The following is a 25322-nucleotide window of genomic DNA, read 5'->3' as shown; positions in this document are numbered from 1 at the left end:
GGGGCTGCAAGAAGAGAAAAAGCAAGTCAGGTCATGGTAAAAACATATTTGTTAGGACACTGGTCTTCTGACGAGTGAAGATTTAAAACAGGGACACGTTCAATAGTGATCTGCACCTTTAAGCATCACCACCATTTCCAATATCGTTTTAATTTTTGCAAGAGTAGCAAGAGTTAAGAAGGCAAGCTGCCATATGAAAAAGACGGGCTTTCTGTATCTATAAATGTGCGGAAAAGAGATTTGAACAATCATTGCTTTTCTTAGTAAGATAAGCCCCACCAGCAGAAAACCAAAATCAAGTAACACCTCGGTAATAATCATCGGTTGCGTTCCTAGTTCCCCTTTTATAGGTCCACCAGATATAGGCTGACGTAATCAGATGGCAGCACCTCTCAGATTGCCTGGAAGATTGCAGCCGAGACCTGGAAGCCCTAAAGCACGCCAAGACCGCATCCCCCGCGCCAACCAAAGCAACGGCTATTGTGCCCGGAGAAGCTTGAGTCAAGCGCGAACCGCAAACGCGGAAGCTCCAAAGAGCCTCAGCACACACAGAAGGCAGCAGACCCTCCGGCCACGTCCCCGGACTTATTCCGCCCGCGCGCCCCTCGCTAGGAATAAAGCCCGGGGGGGGGGGCAAAACAGATGAGCACTTTTTCATTGGCCGGCTACGGTGACAATAACCCTTTGTCCCGCCCGGCAAGCTCAGCGGGAACCGCCCCCCCGTGCTTCCTTTTCCGTCGGTTGATTGGTTGGATTTTTTGTGGGACGCAGGCGGTGCTTCGGCCCTCGCGCTAACTGCGGAGTGGGAGTTGCCTCAGCTCGGCGTTCAGTTTGAGGAGGAGGAGGCCCCGCCGCCGCCGATATAATACAGCAATGACGTTCAAGCAGAGTCGAGATCGTTTCTACAGCACCCGCTGCTGTGGTTGTTGTCATGTCCGCACCGGCACTATCATTTTGGGGACCTGGTATATGGTAAGAGGAATAATATAGGAGGGGGAAGAGAGCGCGCTTGTGTCGTTTTGCGCATGCGCGGGCGAAGATGGGGCGGAAGGGGGAGAAGACTGGATTGTGGGGTGAGGCGGTGAGCTGTGTTTCCTACGGCGCATGCGCTTCTTTTGCGCGTGTCCAGTGAGTGACTTCTAGGAGAAATTCCAGTTTCTTTCAATAAGTTGCAATGGCAGTGGCAGTAAAGTTTCAACTCTGCTCTTCTGTGATCTTCCGCTCATAGATAAGAGGGGAAGGTGAATTTTGTGTATGGTTTGCAATGAGATGTAGCAAGAATTGTGTTGGAAAAAAAATTGAATTCCATGGACTCCAGATGCCAGTTCTTGCTTCTCTCACCTCGTGGTCACCAGTTTTAGAGTCTCCCTTGCCCCTACCGTAATGGTGTTTGCCTTCAGGACAAGTACTGGATAATATAAAGAGCTGTGATGAAAGCTTCATGTAGTTCAGTATTCAGTTTCCCTGTTATGGAATGTATCTCTGAAGGGGGAAGTGATGTGGATTTCGGCAGTGCTGTTTCTCAGGAAGGAGGGAGCCCTTTTTTTTTTTTTTTATTCTGCCTTTATTATTTTTACAAATAACTCAAGGTGGGGAACATTCCTAATGCTCCTTCCCCCTATTTTCCCCACAACAACAACCCTGTGAAGTGAGTTGGGCTGAGAGAGAGGGACTGGCCCAAGGTCACCCAGCCGGCTTTCAGGCCTGAGGCGGGACTAGAACTCTCAGTCTCCTAGATTCTATCCTGGAGCCTTAACCACTAGACCAAACTGGCTCTTTCCCAGATAGCAGTTGTGGGAAAACCAAGAGGTTCAGAATAGCCCCGCCCTAGAGCTCTTCCAGGTTATTTTCCCTTAGGTTAGGTAGAGTTGCTTTAGTCTGGCAAGATTCTGTCTATACTGCGTTAGCAAATAAAGAACTGAAGTTTGGCTGGACTGGTTCTTGGTTGTTCTTGAGTTGGGCCCGACATTCCCAGACTGATTAACTAATACTTCCAGAAAACTTGTAGACAGGAAGTTGTTACATACACTGCTCCCAGGTTCGACTTATGGTCACTCACTCACACGCTCACAGCCTGTTGAGGCATGTGGATCTTGTCAGCCCCCCTTGCTTTCTACCTGGGTTTTCCAGATAGGTGCAGCTTGAGCAGGCAAGACACTGGTCAACAGCTGGAAAATAATTAGGGACACACACAAATAATTTCCAACCAAACACTGAGGCACAACAGATTATCTGAAATACACGGAGACCCATGAATTTAAAGTAACAGCAAAACTTTACTGGTTGCAAGGTACATTTGCTCTTTCTCACACACGCACACACACACACTCATCCATACCCACATCCTTCCCAACTAGGCTGCCAAGCACTTGCTAGAGGGACAGAAGCCGGAAGCTGCCAAGTCTGGATCCAGATCCAAAGATGACTTGAGTGGGCAGGCTTTGGGACCCCTTTTATCCCCAAAAGTTCTTGCTTCGTTGATTCTCAATACTGGCAGCTACTCTTGCCTTGTTAATTTACAAGCCTGGTAGCTGTTGATGGATTGGGGTAGGGTTTTCCATGTGTTCAGGCCCAACTTCCTTTGTCTGATTCAGGTGACATTTTTCCTTTGTTTCCTTAACGACTTGCTTCCTTCTTGTCTACCTCCCTGAAGGGATCTTTTAGGCAAGTTTCCTGGCTTTTGTCCTCTCTGCTTACGTGCCTGCTTCATCTTTAGGTTATGGCAGCTTTAGCTTAGTCTCACAAAGTGAATAGCCACCCTTCTCTGCTGCTTCCCAACAATTCATATTTCATGGCATTCTGCCTCTGAATCTTAAGATTCCAGGTCGTTTTTAGTACACTCTTACATTATTATGCAGTTGCACCACATTGCAGCACTCAGGCACAGATAAGATAACATCTAATTTGAGTTCAGCTTGACTCCTGGCGACTTCCTGAATACACCCATGCAGTTTTTTCAATGAAACTCTAGGTCTTCTAGATTTTTTTTACTTCCCAGTCTAGCCTACTATCCTGTATTCATCAATAGTCTCTCATCCAAGTTTTAAGCAGGCCTGACCCTGGTTAATTTCTGAGCCCAAACATGATCAGCCAGGTGCTCCCACCTGCTGGAGTTTCATGAATCAGAATCAGACTGGCCACTGAAGTCCTGAAGTACACTACCTTAGTGAATATGCTACCAATTTGTTTTCCTTTATTTCAGGCCCATTTTAAAAGACAATGTTTTGAAATGTATGGTTTTATTCCTCTATTTATTTTCCCATTATTTATAAGCTCTTGATATTTAGTTATAGCTTACAAAAAACATCAAAACATATACCTAAATAGGAAGTGCTTACTGAACACTTATAGGCAGCAACACTCAGCTAGTCCTTGTTTAACATCCACTTGTTCAGCAACCGTTCAAAGTTATAATGGCACTGAAGGAGGGGTACTTATGACGGGTACTCGTAGCTGTGGCCATCACTGCATCCCCACAGTCACATGATCGCAGTTTGGGTACTCAGCTCGCAGTTACAATGTCGCAGCATCCCACAGTGACGTGAGTGCCACTTGTAACCTTCACTGTCAGCTTCCGATAATCACATGACCATAGGATGCTCCAACCACATGGGATTTGCCTAATGACAGCAACTGGGACTGCTGGAACTGCTGTTGTAATTCAGTGCAGTCACATGATGTTGTGCCTTACAACCACGTTGCTTAGCGGCGGAGTTCCCAGTCCCAATTACCACTGGTAAGCAAGGATTGCCTGTATAGATTATTTTCATATATGTTTTCATTTATCTAAATAACAAAAAAAGTTGACCTCCCATTCATTAACGGAACAAGGGCCTCCAATGCAATTAACTAGTAACAGAATCTACAGACAAAAAAACCCACCTCTTAATATATTTCTATGTAGGTAATTTCTGCAGCAAGATGTGGTGAGGAGCAATAAGTAGGCTGACCATACGTCCCATTTTGAACTGGACAGTCCTGTTTTTTTAACATATTCAGACCGTCCCGTCATTTTAATATGTCCATTTTGTCCCATTTTGTAAAAAACCTTACTTAAAAATTTGAAAGTTCCTGTGAACCTGTCAGAATGCAGTCTGACCTTCAGTGGAAGGAGGGGGAGCTCAGCAGAAACAGTGGGGGGAAAAGCCGCAGAGGTCAACCCAGGGGGAAACCTAAAAAGAAAAAAAACAGGATCAGCTGATAGGCAGTGATCAAAGGGCGAGCCAATTTGCTCCTGCCTTGAAACAGCAAGAAGAAAAGAACGTAAAAGCACAGCCAGAGGAGGAACAACTTGTCGGGAACAGCCATTCACTAGACTCTCCAGCCCAGCCTTGCCTCTCGCAAATGAAGGAATCTGAAGATTCCCAGCCCAAGAAAACGGGAGAAGTTCCTGCCTGCCAATCCAGCCCGTCGCCCAGCCCTGCCCCATTTTGCCATCCCAATGTCCCATTTTTGTCTCAAGGAAATATGGTCAGCCTAGCAATAAGTCAAATAGTGTTAAAGGGAGGCAAACAAATGATACGATAAACTGTAGCTTGGTGAGATGGACAAGAATCTCTTAGTGGATCTTCATGTTCCTTGTCCCTAAAAGGTAGTTATGGGCTTGGAAATAATTACTACTATCTCAAATCTGGTGTAGATGTGTTGAAAAATTTATCTGAGAAAAAGCTGACTTTTAAGCTTGCTTTTTAGAAAGTAATATATGGCATGAAGGTGATAATGAAATATTTATTATAATTTTATAATATATTACTTAAATATCTTAGGTAATATAATTATACAGTTTATAAAATATATCATGATTTATACTTTTGTGGACTCATAACAACAGACTTACAGTTCTGGGAGGAGGTTTAATGGAAAGAAGCTGAGTCAATTTTCAATATAACTACTTTTCCTTTATAAAAAAAAATTGGAAGTTTTGAACTGTTATATGCAAGTTGGTGTTGGCTTGCATTCGGCTTAACACTGTGTTTCATTTCCTTTAGTAAGGGATTGCATCTTCATACTGACTGGAAGGAGCTACTTAGGCAGTAGACGAGTTCTCATGCAGCAGATTACAGAATTCCTTTGTATTCCTCTGCATTAGAGTGTCTGAAAGATAAAATTTTAGTATAGCACCTAAATGTCTAGGAATTCCTAAATATTTAAGCCACTGGACAGTTCCTTTTATATCCATGCAATCCATCTTGCTGTTCTTTCAAGTTTAGTGCATGTCATGTTCACTGTTTCAATGTAGTTTATACATCATAACGTTTCCCATGCCATGGCGCTGACGCGCGTTTCTGTTTGGGAGGGAGCTGCTGTGAGACCTTGTACCAAGCTCTGTATGTGAAATCAGTACAACGTAATGTGTTTGGGTTATGTTATCTGTTCAAGGCCTTTTCCCGCAGACCATCAGAAACAGTTAGGAGTACCTGGGATTGTGAACTTGAGAAGATTCTACGGGGGGAGGGATTTCATTTGCACTGAGGGTTTTTAGTTTGAATTTGGCGTGCTTTCATCATTCTCAGCTTTCTCTGTGATCCTGCATACTATTCTTTAATAAATCAGATATCTTAGAATTCACACTCATGAGTCTGATGGTGTTTTAGAATAGGCAACCATTACAGTGCAGCAGAGACCACCCGGGATGAATGGTGCTGCTTCAGAGATCTGTCCTTGATTAGGTGTTCCATTTCTGTCCTACTGATAACAGTGTCTGAAGAGAGTCCACCCTTGTATAGCTCTTATAGACTAGAAAAAAAGTGAAGAACCATGTTTTCAGCTCTATAGGTTAAATAGATGTGTAAAGATCTATATTCTTTTAAAATCAATAGACATTATTCGTGTCAGAGATGGATATTACCAAACCCAATATATTGAAGACATCTGATACGAAGAGTTGTCATCTGTTTGTAATATTTGTGGTGGGGGAGCCAACAGCTTCCCACAAGGATGAAATAGTTGTAGGAGAGTTAAAGAAAGAATGAGAACAAAAATTGACTCCAGTTTGATGATCAGTTTTACATTGGGAGAAGAATTCTTATTGCCAAATTTGAATCTGTAGTCTGTGTAGATAAAGCTTTGTATTCGTTCTCATAGGGCAAGAATAAAACATTAGTATTACGTGCCATTCTTACAGATTGCTAAATTCACTAAAGGTACAACGTCTAGTTGCTATGAATACAATCTTTAGGCAGGATGTCTTTCTAGAATTTCATTCTTGAACAGTAGATTTTCCTTAACAGTAAATTATTTATAGGAAATCTTTCATACAGTACTTGGAAAGGTAGTTCTAAAATACTACAGTATCATAATTTAAAAATATAATTAAGCTTCCTTTAAAACTTCTCTCTGAACTTTTTTCAGAAAGGCCTAATCTACTTTCGTATTTGTTATAGTTTGAGTCATGCAAATAAGAGGTCATACTGAACGGAAGATGTTTTGCAATACAGGAGTTTTTATTTAGATTTCTTTTCCATGTGGTGATTCTGTACATCTGTATTGCATAATACTGTTAGGTATAAAGATTGTAGCAGGTCTTATGTAACCAGGTTTAATTACAGTATTTTAAACGAATATTTTTGATACTTGGCAATTATTGAGATTGTATCTCCCTAACACAGTTTTTGAACATTTCCTGAAGATATTTAGTGTCTTTGCATGCAACCCTAATGCAATACAATTCAGTAATAGTTATATAATAAACAGGGAAGAAATGGGAAAGAGCATTTCAGTGCTATTATCTCTCCTTAAGGACAAAATAGTCCTTAAGTTGTGGAGTCCTTGGTGCTCTCTGAGCCTCGTTGTTTTCTTGCAGACCTTTCATTGCCAGACTAGGCAACATCTTCAGTGCGAAGAGGGAGTGGGCCTTGTTTTTAGTTTATATACCGTGGCTTGCCCTGCTTATGTTGTTGGGTGGGGGTGTTGTTCTCTCCTTGGGAGTTCTTTGGTTGGGCTGTTTGCTGCTTGGTTGATTGGCTGAGTTAATAGTTCCTTGATTAAGGTGTATTGTGCTGTTTGATGGTTCATCTGGTGTTAATCCTAGTGTTGATTTTTGCATATCTGGGTGTTGATTGCTGGGAAGGGAGTGTACTGGTCTTCACAAGCAGGGCAAGCCACTGTATATAAACTGAGAGCAAGGCCCACTCCCTGTTTGCACTGAAGATGTTGCCTAGTCTGGCAATGAAACGTCTGCAAGAAAACAACAAGGCTCAGAGAGCACCAAGGACTCCACAGTTCAACCCTGAGCTACAAATATTCCCTTTGATTAGTCCTTAAGTTGCCCTGTAGTGGCAGCTGAGAAGTGAAAAAATATTTAATCTATGATCTGCTTTGAAGGTTGTAATATCAAATGAAAGATGTTATGTCTCAGATAAAATGTGGTGAAGAGTTCATTGGTTGCTTGTAATACACATTATCACATAATATTTGGCTGTTCATGAGGCTTTTTGTTTTGTTTCTGTTACAAATTATAATCTCTTTAAGATAAATTAAGCTAACTAAATCTTTATTTCGATGCTGTTAATGAATTCTGTAGTCTGTATTATAAACCATGTGTCACGTCTTTATTTAATCACTTCTCAATTTTATGTTCTGAAAGCTTTGGCTTGATTACCACAATTAATTTTCTAGACTGTATTCCTTGTATATGAATACAGTTTATACTGTATTCTATGTATATGGCCTAAACTGTTGATCCATGTTCCTCTGAGTTTTCTATGGAGTATATTTTAAAAAAAATTATACATACTGACTTCTGAAAGCTTACCTTTAATTTTAAAAAGATTGTGATATTTACAGGCAGGGAGAGAGGTGAACAGATGGCAATTTTTTTCAAATAATTTTAAATGTTTTAAGTTAGACTTGTCACTATTTTGCATCTTCTGAAAGAACTGGAGTAATTTTTGCTCTTTTAAGTTTTGATATAAATATTCCTTTATCGTGTTTGGTAAAAAAAAATGCAATAAAAATTATTCCTATTGCAAAAGTCACCTGCAAATCTCTTTTTGGTTAGTGTATTACTATTAATTTTCTTTATCTTATTTATGCATTGTAGATGCAAATTTACAGCTGATGAGTTGGATTTTGGTGGCTGATGGCTGCTTTGAGTGCTTGGTGAGGCAAGGACTGCAGGACCCAAGGCACTGATAAAAGTTGAGGAGATTGTACCCACAGATTGGCAAAGACAGGGTTTTCTTATTTTTTCTCCTGTGTTTATGGAAAGAAATTTTAGTTTTCTTTATTTTTAAATATATTTAGGATTATTTAGGGATTCCACTGCAGTTTCCATGAATTCTTTTCTCAGAATTATAAATAATTGTGCTGCTGATTTTCAGCAATTCCAATTAAAAGAATCTTTGCCAATACCACTGTAGAATTTAGGCACAAAATCTCCTCCTCCTCCTATTTGTTTTTTTAAAAAACGGATATATTATTTTTAAAATGCATGTACCACCAGATAGGGTGGCATAGTGATTTAAAATCTCAGTGGTAGATCTCTTTTTCTAAGTGTTCCCTAGTAAAAGATAATTAGGCCTTATGGTTTTCATGTTTTGTTGTTATTGTACAGCTTTTACTTCAGTATTATTTGGGGGAGTGTTATTTGATGTACGCTGCCCAGAGTCACAATTATGCATGTTTATTTATTTATCAAATTTGTCTCCTCCCATCTCCTCCCACCAGAGGGACTCTAGGCGGTTTACAGCAAAATAATCAATAAAACAATAAAAATACAATAAAAATACAATATATAAAAATACAGTATCTAAAAGTACAGTTACAAGTCAGCAATAATTATAAATAAAAATAGAATCCAAATGGCAAATGATCTCAGTCAGTCCTTGTATGCGATGAGCACTCTAGGGCACTAGCCATCCCCAAACATGATGACTCCCCTCCCCGCCCAAAGCCTGCCCCTGGAGGCGAGGCTAGCCCCATCACTCCTGGCCTTCCGGAGGAATCTGAAGACCTGGCTGTCCTGGACATGGCTGCCGCCTGCTCTTTGAGCAGGAGTTGTGAGTCCAGGAGGACCCCCAGATTACACACCAGAACCAAAGATGACAAAGTCCCGGATACGGAAGAGCCATTAACACACAGCCACTCCGTCTTACCAGGGTTTGAAATCAAAGAGTTGCAAAACCCATATTTTAGATCATCTAACATGGTATCCATACATGGCATTTTTAAAAAATAAGGACTGGATCCTTACTCAAAGAAATATACAATGTAAAGGAATTATATATTCCTACATGTTAAGGAACATCAGAAGAGCACGAACGTTTTCTGGAAATGTATTTTCATCTAAGTATTATACTGCAAATAGTTTGGCTCACTCCTAGCTTGGTCTGTGTGTTTCTAGTAATTCTTCCTCTTGAAAACAATCCTTAGTTTGAAACTTGTGTCATATGTATGAATGAAGATTTCATAATGGCACTGTTCCTCCTGTATATTATGATATATTCAGTGTTCAAGAGAAAGAGTGAGAATAGAGAATTGGAACTCATACAGTAGCTTCATAAAAGCAAGGTACATTGGGTTGAAATCAAACTTTGTCACAGTAGAACCCCTGAAGTCAATTGGTTTAATGTTATTCCTGACCAAGTAATGACCAAAGTAATATTTGACTGAATCTCAACAGGATGGAATTACTGTTAGTACAGAAACGCTTTGATTGCATGGACATTTCACCTGCTACTCCAGACAGGGTTGCACTGAATCTGAAGAAGCTATTGTGCAATCTTGGGGTTTTTCTGGAATCATGAGTCCTGCTGGAACAGTATCTCAATCTTGGATTTTATAATTTACATTTACATTTCTATTTAAGAAGTACTGTTTCTATTGTATTTTAATCTGTATTTAGTTTTACTGTAAACCACCCAGAGTTGCTTATTGAGTGAGATGGGTGGTGATGAAATTCAAAATGTAAATAAATATAATAGGTGGAAACTGGCCAAGAGAGCCTTTGGCAAACTTCAACAGGTCTTCCAGTTATGCTCTTTCTGGGACAGAAAGCACTGAAGACAGTAACTTACTCCCTTGTTATGTCTCAGCTAGACTACTCTGATTTGCTTTACTTGGGGCATGTCTCTGCATTTGGCACAGAATTAAGCTGCCTGCTTTGCTGATCAGTGTAAATTGGTTCAGCAGAATAATACTTGTTTTTCTAGAGTTGCATTGTTTCTTGGTAGTTTCAGAGCCTGGTTCAAGATAACTGCTGATTACCTATAAAGCCTAATATAGCTTAGGCTCTTGTTACTTTTGGCACTATCTCTTCAGGTAGAATCTGCCTGCCTTACATGATCTGAGAGGAGGAGGATGCTTCAGGGACCCACCCATGGGAGATAAGGTGGCCTGGGACCTGGAGAATGACTTTATTGGCAGTAGTATCTTCTCTATGGAACAGTATGCTTCCTAAGGTCTGGTTGGCCCTTATCCTATTATCTTTTTAAAAACTGGTAAAAACTCTTCTGGTGGAAAGTTCACCCAATAAACCCAACATCTAAAGTGGTTTCCAAATGTTTGTTCTTAGTTCTAAAACTAGCATATTACAGCAAGTCGCTGGTCTATTGTACCCAGATGAACCAAGAGCTACACATTTACATCAATCTTATATAGAATGTTGATCAAAGACAGCTTGAACAAGCATACACATTAATAAAAGACCCCAAATAGAAAATAATTACTTTATAACTGATAAGGACACAAGGCAATGGAAAGAGGACATGGTTATCCTGTTTGGTGTGAGAACATTATAGATGCTTTCCTTGAAGGCAACAGAGTAGCCTTAATAAACAACTTATGCCAACACTATAATTGTAATTCTAAAAAGCAGTCCTTGTACTTTGTTGAAGGAACAGTGAGGAATAAGACAGAACTGAAAACATTCTTCAATCTTCTGCATTCTTTTAATGCTTGAATTTTATAACCAGATAGTCACTGATGGGTGCAGATTGGCCTAGTAATAAAAATCTGATCTTTAAGGATTCCTAATAGACGTTACATAAGAAGGGAATTACATACAATACTACATTAGTGTAAGCAAACATTGATTTTGTTATTACTTCTCATAATTTAACCTGAGTTCTTATTCCAGCTGTCCATGCGGTTCTATTCCAAAAAGTGTCCAGTCAGGAAGTTTTTTTAATTAGATAGTAACAGTTTTCTATGTTAATGGTCACATTATTTAATTATATATTGCTTTATAGATTGTATATTGAGTAGGCGGCATACAAATGCTGGCACTAAATAAGTACCTTAATGTTGTAACATTTGGGAACAATGATGGGAGAATTTATGCATTAATAGTTTGATTAGGTATAACAAGAGCAACACGTTTTCATTCTGTGGTGGTATAAGGGTAATTGTGTGGCCAAAACATATTTTGTGATTAAGGTTGGTAAAGACTTTTCTAGTGAGTCAAGTTTCCAAAATCAGACTTGTCCATGGGATCTATCTGCCCTCCTGATTTATATATGTTGCACTCATTTTGCCACACACATTTGCTCATTTAAATAATTTTGATTTCAGAGTGCTTCCGTTCAGCTTATCCCTGGTCCTGGTTTGGCCTCTGGAGTTCTTTGCTTCTAATTTGTGTGTGTTGACAGTCATTTAGAGAATGGGAAAAATTAAGCAAGATTAAATAAGATTAATCACTTTTAATCAGTGTCGTTTTTAAAGTCATGCGATAAACATGAAGCATTCCAAAATTGGTTGTAGCTTTTGGGGAGATCAGCATTCTCTGATTGAATCTGATTCTGTGTTCTAACACTAATTTTTCCATATCTCTTTCATAAATCTCATGGAAACTTTTTAAGTACTGTACTGGTACATTGAAAGAACACATGATCTGGAATGGAGGCTTCCTTTCCTTTCCCATATTATACAGATATATTTATACTGTATTATTTTAGTGATACGTTATTTTTATCATCTGTAAACAGCCCAGAATCGTTGTATACGAGAATTGGGCGGTAAAGAAATGTGACAAATAAATAAATACAAAATAATACACATAATTAACTCATCAGTCATGAAATTACATTTTGGGATTTTTGGTGCCTTTGGGTCATTGTTGACTCCAGATGACTGCTGGACAAGTCCCTGAAGTTTTCTTGGCAAGGTTTTCAGAAGTGGTTTGCCCTGGCTTCCTTCCCAGGGCTGAGAGAGAGGGACTGGCCCAAGGACACCCAGCTGCTTTATACCTAAGGTGGGACTAGAACTCCCAGTCTCCCAGGTTCTAGCCTGATGCCTTAACCACTACACCAAACTGGCTCTGACTTGATATTGCCTTAGCTCTTACTCAGTTTCTTCTTCTTTCTTTCCTGATCCAGTGAGCCACAGTCTGAATGAGCAAATCCACTAATATTCTTAGGCAGGCTTGTTGCTATGCCTTGCAATTTGAAAAGGCTGGGGAATATGCCCTCCAGTAATGACCCACTAATACTTTTGCTTTGCGGTTAAAGGTAATGTGAAAGCAACATACATTCCTTTCTAGGTCTCAGATAAGATCTTTTTCCCCTTCAGCAAAGGGTAAGGTTATTGCAGTCTCTGATAGGGGTGCAGTTAAATGATAACTGCTGTGTATGTATAGAAAAGTTAGTAAATGCTCCACTTGATTGACAATGCCAGTTTACAACTATTCTTGCAATCAACAGAATATTAAAGCTTGAGCTACTGCTATAAAGGGAAATATGCAGGCTGGAATTCTGAACTATCAAGGGATCATCTTATTTTCAACTTCGGCTTTTTTTGAGTAAACCTTGAGTACTTAAATTTACACTTAAATATTGAACTGTCTCATACTAACAACATTTTGCTAAATTTAGTGTTTTATTTATAATTACATGTAAGAGTTATATGTATATTTTTCTCTTGCAGGTGGTGAATTTGCTGATGGGCATTTTACTGACAGTCGAAGTGACTCATCCTAATACTGTACCATCTGTAGATATCCAGTATGAGGTTATTGGAAACTATTATTCCTCTGAGAGGGTTGCTGGTAGGTATATAATGTTTTAAAGTGGTGACATTTGAATGTTCAAGGATGTATGTATTTGAAAAAGTTATTATATTACAGTAATTTTTACATTTGTGAGGTACATTGATGGGAATGAAACATCTTGGTTTATGGCTTGGCTTAGTAGGAAAGCCATAATTTGTGTTTGTCACTGAACCCTCTCCTCTGTATTACCTGCATATGTCAGAAAACATGAGGAAAGAAGTGGATGCCTTACATTGCTTGGTAGTAGGAAGTGCTTTGTCATTTGCAGTGCCTGAAAAAATACAAAAATTGAAATAATTTCTATAATGGCAACTCTTGCACATACAACTTAGGAGTACAGGTAGTCCTCACTTAACCATTCATTCAGCAACTGTTCAAAGTTATGACAGCACTGAATGAATGGTAGTTATGAATGGTCCTTGGAGTTATGGCTGTTGCAGCAGCCCGCAGTCATGCGATCAAAATCCAGACAGTTGGCAACAGGTCTGCATTTACAACCACAGTGTGTGCTTCAGCTACCCTGCCGCCTTACCCCCCCCCCCCCCCCCCCCATCTCTGCCTTTTTGGCCACCCTGCACTCTGGCAACTTAATTAAAAGGAAAAAAAAGAAAATAATATGCTCTAATTAGTTGCAAATTGATGCTGGTCTGCTACAAATAATAAATGTTCACTGTAAAGAGATTGGAACAAGATTCAACTTATTATAAATCAACAAAAGATTCTAAATAGAAATAATAAATTTGTAACTATACAGACAGCCTATAAGAGAGGCTTTGCACACCTTTGGGTTGTACGCCACTTGCGCCCATTCCTGGACCAGGAGGCACTATTCACTGTCACTCATGCCCTTGTGACCTCCCGTTTGGACTACTGCAATGTGCTCTACATGGGGCTGCCCTTGAAGAGCATTCAGAAGCTTCAGCTGGTACAAAATGTGGCTGCCCGGGTTGTAAATAGTGTCAGTTACTCGGCACATGTAACACCTCTGCTTTGGGAGCTACACTGGTTGCCATTGTGTTTCCGGGTGCAATTCAAGGTGCTGGTTGTCACCTTTAAAGCCCTTCATAGCTTGGGACCAGGTTACCTGAGGGACTGTCTTTTCCCGGTTGTTTCTGCCCATACAATCCAGTCTGGCAGGATGGGCATCTCTGGGTCCCGTCAGCCAAGGAATGTTGGCTGGCAGGAACCAGGAAGTGTGCCTTTTCTGCTGTGGCGCCTGCCCCCTGGAAGATCCTCCCTCTGGATATTAGGATGGCCACAACCCTGTTGGCCTTCCGGAAGGCCTTGAAAACCTGACTTTGTGCCCAGGCTGGGGCCCCAAGTGTGGGAAGGGCCCCATTGCATGGTTATGTTAACACCACGGCTGTTTTTATTGTTGTTAGCTGCCCAGAGTCACTAGTTTGAGATGGGCGGCAATATAAATTGAATAAATAAATAAACAAGCTAGTTTGTACAGAAATAAGGACACTAGTGGAAGTTGACTTAGCACAACACAGAAAAAAAGAGTACAAATTAAACCTAGCATAATTCCTGACTAAACATTTTACCTATTCCTAAAAATGCCATTTCTGAAGCATTTTCTTCCTGTATTTCAGTTATCTGGACATCCCAACTCCTTGGAAATCCCAGACTTTAATCAGAGTCTATGGGAAACTGCGTTATTCCACTTCTTTTCTCGGCCTACATTCACAGCTTCTAAGTTCTGCCCCTAATTTTAAAACTATTGATGTATTTCTGTCTCCAGCACATGGAAGGACTGGCAGTATCTGCCTTCTTATACTGAACAGAGAACATTTCTCCATCTGAGAATGTGTATTCTGCTAATGGCCTTGAGAGCTGCTTTCCCTTGTAGGGATGTGGATTGATAGTCTGGAATTCCCACAAAATTTTGTTGTTGTTGTTCAGTCGTTAAGTCGTGTCCGACTCTTTGTGACCCCACGGACCATAGCACACCAAGCCTTCCTGTCCTCCGCTGTCTCCCGGAGTTTACTCAAATTCATGTTCTTTGCACCAGTGATGCTCTCTAACCATCTCATCCTCTGCTGTCCCCTTCTCCTTTTGCCTTCAGTCTTTCCTAGCATCAGGGTCTTTTCTACAAAATGACATCTTCTTAAATTAGAATGCTAAAAGTTCATAAAACACTTTTTTTTTTTCAAAATGTCAGTGTACAGTTTTTATGATTTAATGGCATTTTTCAATTAGAAATTGCATTTGCAACTGGCTTTCTCTTAATTCACCATCCTCCAGTTTTTTTCTAAAATAGTACCAAATAATACCTGCTTTCGGTGTTATCTTGATCAAAGAATAGAAGCACAAATTGAAATTTCATACATATACACCTGAAATCAAGAAACCAGAAGCCAGTAAATCACAGATGTTATGAAACTGTATAATTATGTTGACCCATAAAAGGACAATAAGAATGTAAATACTAGACAATGCTTTTTAGTAAGAGACAGTGATTTCTTATGTTCAGTTACTAAGGAATGAAAGTGGCACAGAGGATTTGGCTTCATAGAGTTTCTTCTGGCCATTTGCTGAAAATCTTCATGCTTTCTAGTGTTGAATGTGTGAAAATCATAATGTAATCAATAACAGAGGCTTCCCATTGCTTTAAAAATCAAAGACCTAAGAAAATATTCCTGCCCACATATACACATACACATAACATTCCTGTCCAACTCTGACTCGTTGTCCTGACTGTTGCTGCCTTCAGAGTCACTCCCTCCAAATGTTAAGTTTTGTTGTTGTTTATTCGTTCAGTCGCTTCCAACTCTTTGTGACTTCATGGACCAGCCCACGCCAGAGCTTCCTGTCGGTCTCAACACCCCCAGCTCCCCCAGGGACGAGTCTGTCACCTCTAGAATATCATCCATCCACCTTACCCTTGGTTGGCCCCTTTTCCTTTTGCCTTCCACTCTCCCGGGCATCAGCATCTTCTTCAGGCTGTCCTGTCTTCTCATTATGTGGCCAAAGTATTTCAGTTTTGCCTTTAATATCATTCCCTCAAGTGAGCAGTCTGGCTTTATTTCCTGGAGGATGGACTGGTTGGATCTTCTTGCAGTCCAAGGCACTCTCAGAATCCTCCAACACCACAGTTCCAAAGCATCGATCTTCCTTCTCTCAGCCTTCCTTATGGTCCAGCTCTCGCAGCCATATGTTACTACGGGGAACACCATTGCTTTAACTATGCGGACCTTTGTTGTCAGTGTGATGTCTCTGCTCTTAACTATTTTATCAAGATTTGTCATTGCTCTTCTCCCAAGGATTAAGCGTCTTCTGATTTCCTGACTGCAGTCAGCATCTGCAGTAATCTTCGCACCTAGAAATACAAAGTCTTTCACTGCTTCTACATTTTCTCCCTCTATTTGCCAGTTATCAATCAAGCTGGTTGCCATAATCTTGGTTTTTTTGAGGTTTAGCTGCAAGCCAGCTTTTGCACTTTCTTCTTTCACCTTCATCATAAGGCTCCTCAGTTCCTCTTCGCTTTCAGCCATCAAAGTGGTATCATCTGCATATCTGAGATTGTTAATGTTTCTTCCAGCGATTTCGACCCCAGCCTTGGATTCCTCAAGCCCAGCATGTCGCATGATGTGTTCTGCATACAAGTTGAATAGGTAGGGTGAGAGTATACAGCCCTGCCGTACTCCTTTCCCAATCTTAAACCAGTCCGTTGTCCCGTGGTCTGTTCTTAGTGTTGCTACTTGGTCATTATACAGATTCTTCAAGAGGCAGACAAGGTGACTTGGTATGCCCATACCGCTAAGAACTTGCCACAGTTTGTTATGGTCCACATAGTCAAAGGCTTTACAATAGTCAATAAAACAGAAATAGGTGTTTTTCTGAAACTCCCTGGCTTTTTCCATTATCCAGCGGATATTGGCAATTTGGTCCCTAGTTCCTCTGCCTTTTCTAAACCCAGCTTCTACATCTGGCAGTTCTCACTCCATGAATTGCTGAAGTCTACCTTGCAGGATCTTGAGCATTACCTTACTGGCATGTGAAATGAGTGCCACTGTTCGATAGTTTGAACATTCCTTAGTGTTTCCCTTTTTTGGTATGGGGATATAAGTCATTTTTTTCCAATCTGATGGCCATTCTTGTGTTTTCCAAATTTGCTGGCGTATGGCATGCATTACCTTTACAGCATCATCTTGCAAGATTTTAAACAGATCAGCTGGGATACCATCATCTCCTGCTGCCTTGTTATTAGCAATGCTTCTTAAGGCCCATTCAACCTCACTCTTTAGGATGTCTGGCTCTAAGTCACTGACCACACTGTCAAAGCTATCCCCGATATTATCCTTCATATACAGATCTTCCATATATTCTTGCCACCTTTTCTTGATCTCTTTTTCTTCTGTTAGATCCTTGCCATCTTTGTTTTTGATCATACCCATATTTGCTTGGAATTTACCTCCGATGTTTCTTATTTTCTGAAAGAGGTCTCTCGTCCTTCCTATTCTATTGTCTTCTTCCACTTCCGTGCATTGCTTGTTTAAAAATAATTCCTTCTCTTCTGGCTAACGTCTGGAATTTTGCATTTATTTGGGCATATCTCCCCCTATCGCTTTTGCCTTTTGCTTTCCTTCTTTCTTGGGCTACTTCTAGTGTCTCAGCAGACAGCCATTTTGCCTTCTTGGTTTTCTTTCTTTGGGATGTATTTTGTTGCCGCCTCCTGAACAATGTTGCGAACTTCTGTCCATAGTTCTTCCAGGACCCTATCTACTAAATCCAGTCCCTAAAATCTATTCTTCACCTCCACTGCGTATTCATTAGGAATATTAGTGAGCTCATATCTAGCTGATCTGTGGGTCTTTCCTAATCTCTTTAGTCTGATCCCAAATTGTGCAATAAGAAGTTTGTGATCTGAACTACAGTCAGCTCCAGGTCTTGTTTTTACCGACTGTATAGATGTCTGCCACCTGTGGCTGCAAAGAATGTAGTCAATCTGATTTCGGTGTTGTCCATCAGGTGAAGTCCATGTATAAAGCCGTCTCTTAGGTTGTTGGAAGAGAGTGAGATGTCTTAGCAAAATTCTATCAGCCTATGTCCTGCTCGGTTTTGTTCTCCCAGGCCATGCGTACCTGTAATTCCAGGTGTCATTTGACTGCCCATTCCAGTCTCCTCTGATGAAAATAACATCTCTTTTAGGCGTATTGTCCAGTAGGTGCTGCAGATCCTCATAGAACTGCTCTAGCTTCTTCAGCATCTGTGGTTGGGGCGTATATTTGGATCACTGTGATGTTAGATGGCTTTCCTTGAATTCAAATCGAGATCATTCTATCGTTTTTTGGATTGTATCCAAGCACCGCTTTAGCCACTTTACTATTAATTATGAAGGCTACTCCGTTTCTTCTGTGGTCCTCTTGTCCACAGTAGTAGATCTGGTGGTCATTTGATGTGAAGTGGCCCATTCCAGTCCATTTCAGTTCATTGACGCCCAAAATGTCTATCTTTAATCTTGACATCTCACCAATAACCACATCCAATTTGCCCTGGCTCATAGATCTTACATTCCAGGTTCCAACGGTGTGTTGATCCTTAGAACATCGGATTCACCGTTCACCACCAGCACCGTTGGCCGCTAGCCGTCCTTTTGGACTTTGAGCTAGCTGTGTCATCACGTCTGGGGCTAGTTGAACTCATCCTCTGTTCCTGCCCAGTAGCATTTTGACCATCTTCTAACCTGGGAGTCTCATCTTCCGATGGTATACTGACATAGCTCTGGTTGTACTGATCCATTTAGTTTCCATGGCAAGAATACTGGGGTGGGTTGCCATTACCTTCCCCAGGGATCGCATTTAGTTTGACCTCTCTGTCATGACCTCCCCGTCTTGGGTGGCCCTTCACGGTGTAGCTCATGGAGTCATTGAGGTGCTCAAGCTCCAGGACCATGATGTAACAATCCTTTCATGTCCTTAATGCTGATACTGTAATGTAGCTGTCATGAAAAATTTGTGCATGTATACATTCTTTATGAATCTAAGTCAGATAATACAAAACTGGGATCTATAATGTTTTTGTATAGTCTTTCAGTAAAAATTAATAGATTTAGCGGATGTAATTGAATTTCTGTACAGTATTACAGTTAAGAATTCTATTAGAGAGCATTATTCTTTTCTTCATAGGATTCAGTCTTTTTTAACTACAACCCAATATTACCCAGTGCATCAAATTCTTACAATCTTTAGTTCTAATTCTAGCTTATTTAAATGCTGAATTAATTGTATTAGTAAGATACTTTTTAATAACTTCAGCTAGCATGTAATACAAATAGTTTGTTTTAATTTGCTTTTATTGTTAAAGAAATTCTTAATACTGTTTTCCCCACCAGAAAATGCCTGTGTTCTCTTTGCCATCTCACTCCTCATGTTTACGATCAGTGCTATGTTGGTGTATGGAGCAATTACTGTAAGTTTTACTTGAATGATTCTAATTTCTCATCATTATTGTTTTCGTTTGTCTTCAAGAGTAACACATTATTCTTGTTTTGCATTTTTAGCATCGTGTCGGTTGGCTGATTCCATTCTTTTGTTACCAGCTTTTTGACTTTGTTCTCAGCTGTCTCATGGCTATAAGTTCTCTGACTTATTTGCCAAGGATAAAAGAGTACCTGGATCAACTAGTAAGTGTCCATGGCAACAATCCTAATTGAGTGGTGGGAGGCAATGTAGTGAGTCATGCACAACTCATAAGCTTAGCAAGCTCACATGGACTGGATGAGAAAGAGGATATATGGCACTTTTAGTCCTTAATCCCAGTATGTCTTACATTTTTAAAATTTCCTGTCTTTGAAACTGGCAAGGAGAATTAGTTGTCCTAATTCTAGGCTGGCATAGATGGCAGACCAAGTCTGCACTCATTGGGAAAGCAGAGACATCCAGAGCAAGCTTTGCTCTATGCTGGTGACATCTGCTGCTGGCAGAAATACCATTTATGGTAGCTATACGCTCACAGAATGTTCTATCAGTATGCCTGAGATCTCTGGGAAATATGAGGCCTTTTACATGGAGGATCTTTCTTTGCTGTCAAAGAGGCATCTCTGCTACATAACTGAAACTTTGAAACTTTTTACAAAATGCCCACATTTAGAATACCTCCGCCTCTATAAATTGTGTCTTGAGATCTAAGATAAAGTACGACCAGGTTTTTTTAACGGGAAGAAACACTGTTTTTGGATCCTGATATATAGCTCTCTGTCTCTGCTGCAGTGCTAGCAACCCCTGTTCTTCCCCTTTTCTTTCAAAAGGAGGTTATGCCATATTGAGCTGTGTGACTTCAGTTAAGTCTGCCTTGTGTGGTTCAAGGCAAAGGAGTTCATGGAACAGTTGCAAGCTGTAATGATAGTGTGCAGAAATGTTCCCCTGCCCCCACCTGCTTTGCTTCACCACAAAATAGTGATTTTTAAAAACACCAAAACATCAGCGTCTTTGGTTTTGGACTAATTTTCACAGATCTAGAATAAGTTTTTGTAGATACCAAAGAACTTGACAGTAGTATCCGTTTGTAATGCTGTATTACTGTTTCTTTTTCTAGCCAGAATTCCCGTACAAAGATGACCTTCTTGCTCTTGATTCAAGCTGGCTTCTGTTCATTGTTCTGTTGTTCTTCGTCTGGATCATTATTTTAAAGGTCAGTTTTGGGATGCTTTGCATTTAAGGGATATGAATCTCTCATTCATGTCTTAGTAGTTAAACATTAAAACATATGATTTGAACTTCTTGATTATCCTTCCTAATACCTGTTTGGTTGATTTTCAGTCTTGAGTTAGAGTTAGGTAGTTCTCTTTCCTGTAGTCCTTTGATTGAACTGAACAGTCATGATTGGTTAAATGATTCTCTTCCCGCTCACACATTTATTTCTGTGCATTGTTTTGCCTTTTGCATGCACATTTTGCTGACGGTGGAATCCTTTCCAGCTAACCTGAAAGTATTAAGATATATTCTGGGGTACCAGAGAATCTTGAACTGTCACCTCTTTAGATTGGTGCCGTAGTTACAGCTGTAGCTGGCTTAGTTTATTAGAGAGCAATGGCACTGACTGGGATAGAATAAATAATGAGCTTGTTTAATATGATGTCATGTTCTGCTTGCAAATCACAGAGAACTTCCAGCCATTGGGGTTTTTATCATATTTATTTTCTTATGTATTATAGTATTTAATAGTTTTATATTTTTCTTATTTATGTTTTCTTGTAAACTCCCCAGAGTCCCTTTTGGGAGATGGGCAGTGATAAGTTTGATAAACAAACAAACAAATAAATATAGTCTCAGAAGATTCTGTAATTCACAGTTCTTCTGTTATTATGGTACATTCAGTTAGTGTTCTTTTCTTTTTTTTCTTTTCTTGCAGGCCTACCTAATTAATTGTGTCTGGAACTGCTATAAATACATTTGTAATAGAAATGTGCCTGAAATAGCAGTCTACCCAGCATTTGAAGCCCCTCCACAGGTAAATGATTAATGAAATTAAACTAAGATAATTTCTGATTTGAAGCACTAGGGCTGTGATCATGGAATATGTTTCATCTGAACCAGCCTCATTTCTAATACACACTCAGATATACGTTCATTTCTAATACCCGCTTGAAGAGTCACTTAGGTAAGATGGGAGGCTATACAGAATGAATGAATGAATGAATGCATTGTCCATTAAGCTATCAGCTTGGTATTTTAACATAAAGACTCCCTCAGTTTGAATTAAACTTTAAACTTTATTGGATATATAAAAGTGGTTTACAATTGTCTGTGGATTTTCTTTTACTTTCTAGTCTGTAGCCTAGGTATTTCCTGGCTGTTTTCCATCCAAGTCCTGATCATGCCCAGTAGTGTAGCATCTGCCCTTTATTTAGGGCTTTATTTACACACAGTTAACCAGAGAGGTACTGATAATTCAAATTTAGCAGAATGGCTGAGCCTTTAAGACAGAAGCTTGAAGGGTCTCAAAGCACCTCTTCCAGAAATGCCGTAGATATTCATGGCTTGGTCTCTCTTCCTGCTTTGGGGGAACAGCTTGGTGGTTCGTGCTGCTGCTGTTTGTCTTCCTCAGCTGATGTCCTCCCTGCTTATACCAGTATGTGAGAGAGAGGGTTCTCACATACTCTCCCTGTGTTGCTTTTTTAGGGATAAAGAAGTTAAAAAATTATAGCAATTTCAATAATGTGAATTCCTAAGTTATGTAGCTTAGACTCTGTGTGTGACTGGAAGAGTCAGCCTTTTCTTCCTTCCTTGGGAGATAGACCAATTACCAGTTTCTTTTGTTTTGAGATGAAGGAAGGAAGGAAGGAAGGATTTTAAAAAAAAAAAATTAAGTAGAAAAACATTAAAAGATAAAGAGGATAAATTCTAGAGCAGTTCAGTGCTGCAAAACAGCTGCTTGAAAGAACCATAAAAAAAAAAATGATCTAGGCAGATCACAAGATGTCAGAAGACTGCTACAAATGGCTTTGCCAGAGTTTGGTAAAAATGGGACTGGATTCAGACTAATAATACAGCTTACAAGGGGAAGAGAGGAGCCAGTTCGGTCTAGTGGTTAAGGTGCTGGGCTAGAAACCAGGAGGTTGAGAGTTCTAGTCCTGCCTTAGGTGTGAAAGTGGCTGGGTAACTTTGGGCCAGTCCCTCTCTCTCAGCCCAACTCACCTCACAGGGTTGCTGTTGTGGGGAAAATAGGAGGAGGAAGGAGTATTAGGTATGTTCGCCGCCTTGAGTTATTTACAAAAAAAATAAAGGCAGGGTAAAAAGTCTTAAAAAAAATTATTTTCCCACACAAGCTGACAGATGGATAAAAAGCTGAGATTACAGATTCAGTTCCAAGTTTTGCTTTGTTTTTTTCAGAGAAAAGGATGTTCGGCTTGTGTAACACATAAAAATGAATCAGGAAGCTTACACAAATTCCTTGGTGGACCTTTACTTGTTTTTAATGAAATTGAAGACTTCCTGAAGCAAAATGATTCTCTGCTTCAAGGTTCCTGGATTGCTCCTGCTTCTTGGGAGCTCCTGAGCTGCTTTTCTTGGAGGTTGTTGGGGAGATGGAAGAGCCCGTCCCTTACTCAGCCTTTTTCCCCACCTTCTCCAAAGTTTCCCCTGATTTTAAAATGACTAAAGTTTTTCCGTAACAGCAGGAGAGCTGGAGTAATTAACTCTGCATGTGACGCAGAGCCATATCTCATTCAAGGGCATGTGTGTTCTGTCTGAGCTTGTAGTCAACACAGAGGGAATGTGTGCTGTGAATGTTTGAGCTTGTTAACTGGCAAGGAGGCTACATTCACTACAAGAGATAGAGATCACAGCATCACTTTTTAAAAAAAATGTTTAGAAGTGCAGCAGATGAAAAATATAAATACTCCAGAGCAATGCATTTATTTGGAACTCACCAAGGTTCTTTATGCTCTGTACTGTCTAATGAGAGCTTTTACAAATGTAATCTGTGCTTACTGCAACTCAAATAAGACAACTGTTGGCAACAGAGAAACCACTTGGGTTCTAGCTCATGTACTATGTATATACATAAAACCACTAAGTTGGAATAACAGAGCAATTCATTCAGTAGTTTAGTATTAGTTTAATTTCTGGAGGCAGTTTGCCTTTGAGGAAAGACAATTACTGAAACTTTTACGAGATTCCTTGAAAGTTGCTTATTACTACTACAAATATGTTAGTTGACGCTGTCTTGTGTCTTGATATGGTCAATCGACTAATTAATAAATTGATTGATAATAATAAGTCAGGTTTTTTTTCTTACAGTATGTTTTGCCATCTTATGAAATGGCAGTGAAAATGCCAGAAAAGGAACCGCCACCTCCTTACATTCCTGCCTGAAACAGCCAAGCTTGTAACAAAACAACTGTACCAGCTTCAGTTTTTTATATTGTAAGACTGCTTAAATATTCAGGTTTTTAGAAGCGCCCATATGAGGCTGAGAGGCATTTGATATAAGCTGACTAAACAAAATTCATAAGGGAGTGATTTTTCTCCCTCTTGCTAGCTTTAATTTTATCGATCTCCTGAAATCTAAGTAATGTTTGCCCCGGGGCTTAATTTTACAAATATTTCTGTTTCTGTATACAACTTCAATTGTATGTATTTGTTACTTCATTTTATGTCAAGAAGCAAGTTTAGCTCTGGAGAGTAACGTTTAGAAAATCATTTACAAATATAAATTAGTTCCAAAGCACAATCGTACCAGATGGCAAGATTTTTTTAGTGTGAGAGAATGACTTCATATGTGATGCACTATTGCATATATGTATTTACCTGAAACTTTTGTTACATTAGTTTTTATTGTGTTATCCCTATGCCTTGAAACAATATTTTCTAAAAGCCTGAAGTTGGAATTAATAGTTTGACATTTTTGCCATATGGTGTGAATGCCAGAAAAGGACACACAAAACTACATTTGTCCTTTACTTGCTTCAAATCTGTATGTATTTTCATCTTTGTTTTTAAATGATGCTTTAATAAATCTTTAAGAAAATAATTTGAGGGACTGTTTATGATGGGTTGGTTATTTTTACATTTTTTTCTTTATAAATAGTTCAGCAGAAAGTCTAACAGTTCAGTTGCAACCTGAAATACAATTATAAAACTTAGTGAACTGACCTCTCTCTTTTCCTCTCTCTTCTCCCAGTTTTGGTTTAATTAAACTGCAGTAACATTAACAATAATCATGGAACTTTTAAGGATAGGATAAGAAGGTAGCAAATTAAAACAGGCTAATTACCTATCAAATGTTGAAGCCAAAATGCTAAGGAGAACTATTATTTTCAGAAAACATTACTTAAGCAAGAAATTGCTCTTACATTATTAATATTGTATCGAGGTTTTCAAGAAAAGACTGAACAGCCATTTGTCCAGAATGGTATGAGGATTCCTGCACTGGGTAGAGGGTTGGACTAGAAGACCTCCGAGGTCCTTTCCAACCCTATGGTTCTGTGATATGTTTTAACTAGATGTCATGGTCAGTTTGCTGTAAGAATTGGGAACAGATATTGGCAACGATCATAATGTATTGTTTGTTGACCCATGAAGATAGTCTAGAGATGGCTCTTGCTTCAGTAATTCAGTGTTTACTTATTTGAAATCATGGATTTGGTTGGATTGTTATTAAGCAATTTTAAGGATACAGTTGGGATACAAGTTGCTACAGAAAAACATGTCACTGATGCTCCGTGGTGGATATATAAGCCCAGGAAATCATGAACTACTACTTCTGTTCTTTGCTATAGCTCTTAAGTCCAATGATAGAAATATGATATACTGATATACTTGGCAAAACATCTGGACTGTTTGAAAGTCTACTGAAGGAGTAATGGACATAAAAACATGGTTTTATCAAT

General features: G+C 39.6%; 1 protein-coding gene across 1 annotated transcript; it reads left to right on the top strand.

Moving 5' to 3' along the window:
* Positions 1-733: 733 nt before the first annotated feature.
* On the top strand, positions 734-24463 carry LAPTM4A (lysosomal protein transmembrane 4 alpha). The gene is made up of 7 exons (XM_063314912.1): positions 734-972; positions 12862-12982; positions 19323-19399; positions 19491-19613; positions 20525-20620; positions 21341-21439; positions 23731-24463. The coding sequence occupies exons 1-7, from the start codon at positions 874-876 to the stop codon at positions 23803-23805; spliced, it is 690 nt and encodes a 229-aa protein (XP_063170982.1). The 5' UTR covers positions 734-873; the 3' UTR covers positions 23806-24463.
* The last annotated feature ends 859 nt before the right edge of the window (positions 24464-25322 follow it).

Source organism: Candoia aspera, chromosome 1, assembly GCF_035149785.1.
Source record: "Candoia aspera isolate rCanAsp1 chromosome 1, rCanAsp1.hap2, whole genome shotgun sequence".
In the NCBI taxonomy this organism is placed as follows: domain Eukaryota; kingdom Metazoa; phylum Chordata; class Lepidosauria; order Squamata; family Boidae; genus Candoia; species Candoia aspera.
Note: the sequence above shows the minus strand (reverse complement) of the source record. Positions and strands in the feature narration are given on the sequence as shown.

What these genes read in the sequence shown, in the direction of transcription:
- LAPTM4A (XM_063314912.1), top strand. Translation starts at nt 874, where the DNA reads ATGACGTTCAAGCAGAGTCGAGATCGTTTCTACAGCACCCGCTGCTGT. An exon ending in AAGAGTACCTGGATCAACTA is followed by an intron (nt 19,614 to 20,524) that starts GTAAGTGTCCAT and finishes TTCTTTTTCTAG; the next exon opens with CCAGAATTCCCGTACAAAGA. An exon ending in CATTTGAAGCCCCTCCACAG is followed by an intron (nt 21,440 to 23,730) that starts GTAAATGATTAA and finishes TTTTTCTTACAG; the next exon opens with TATGTTTTGCCATCTTATGA.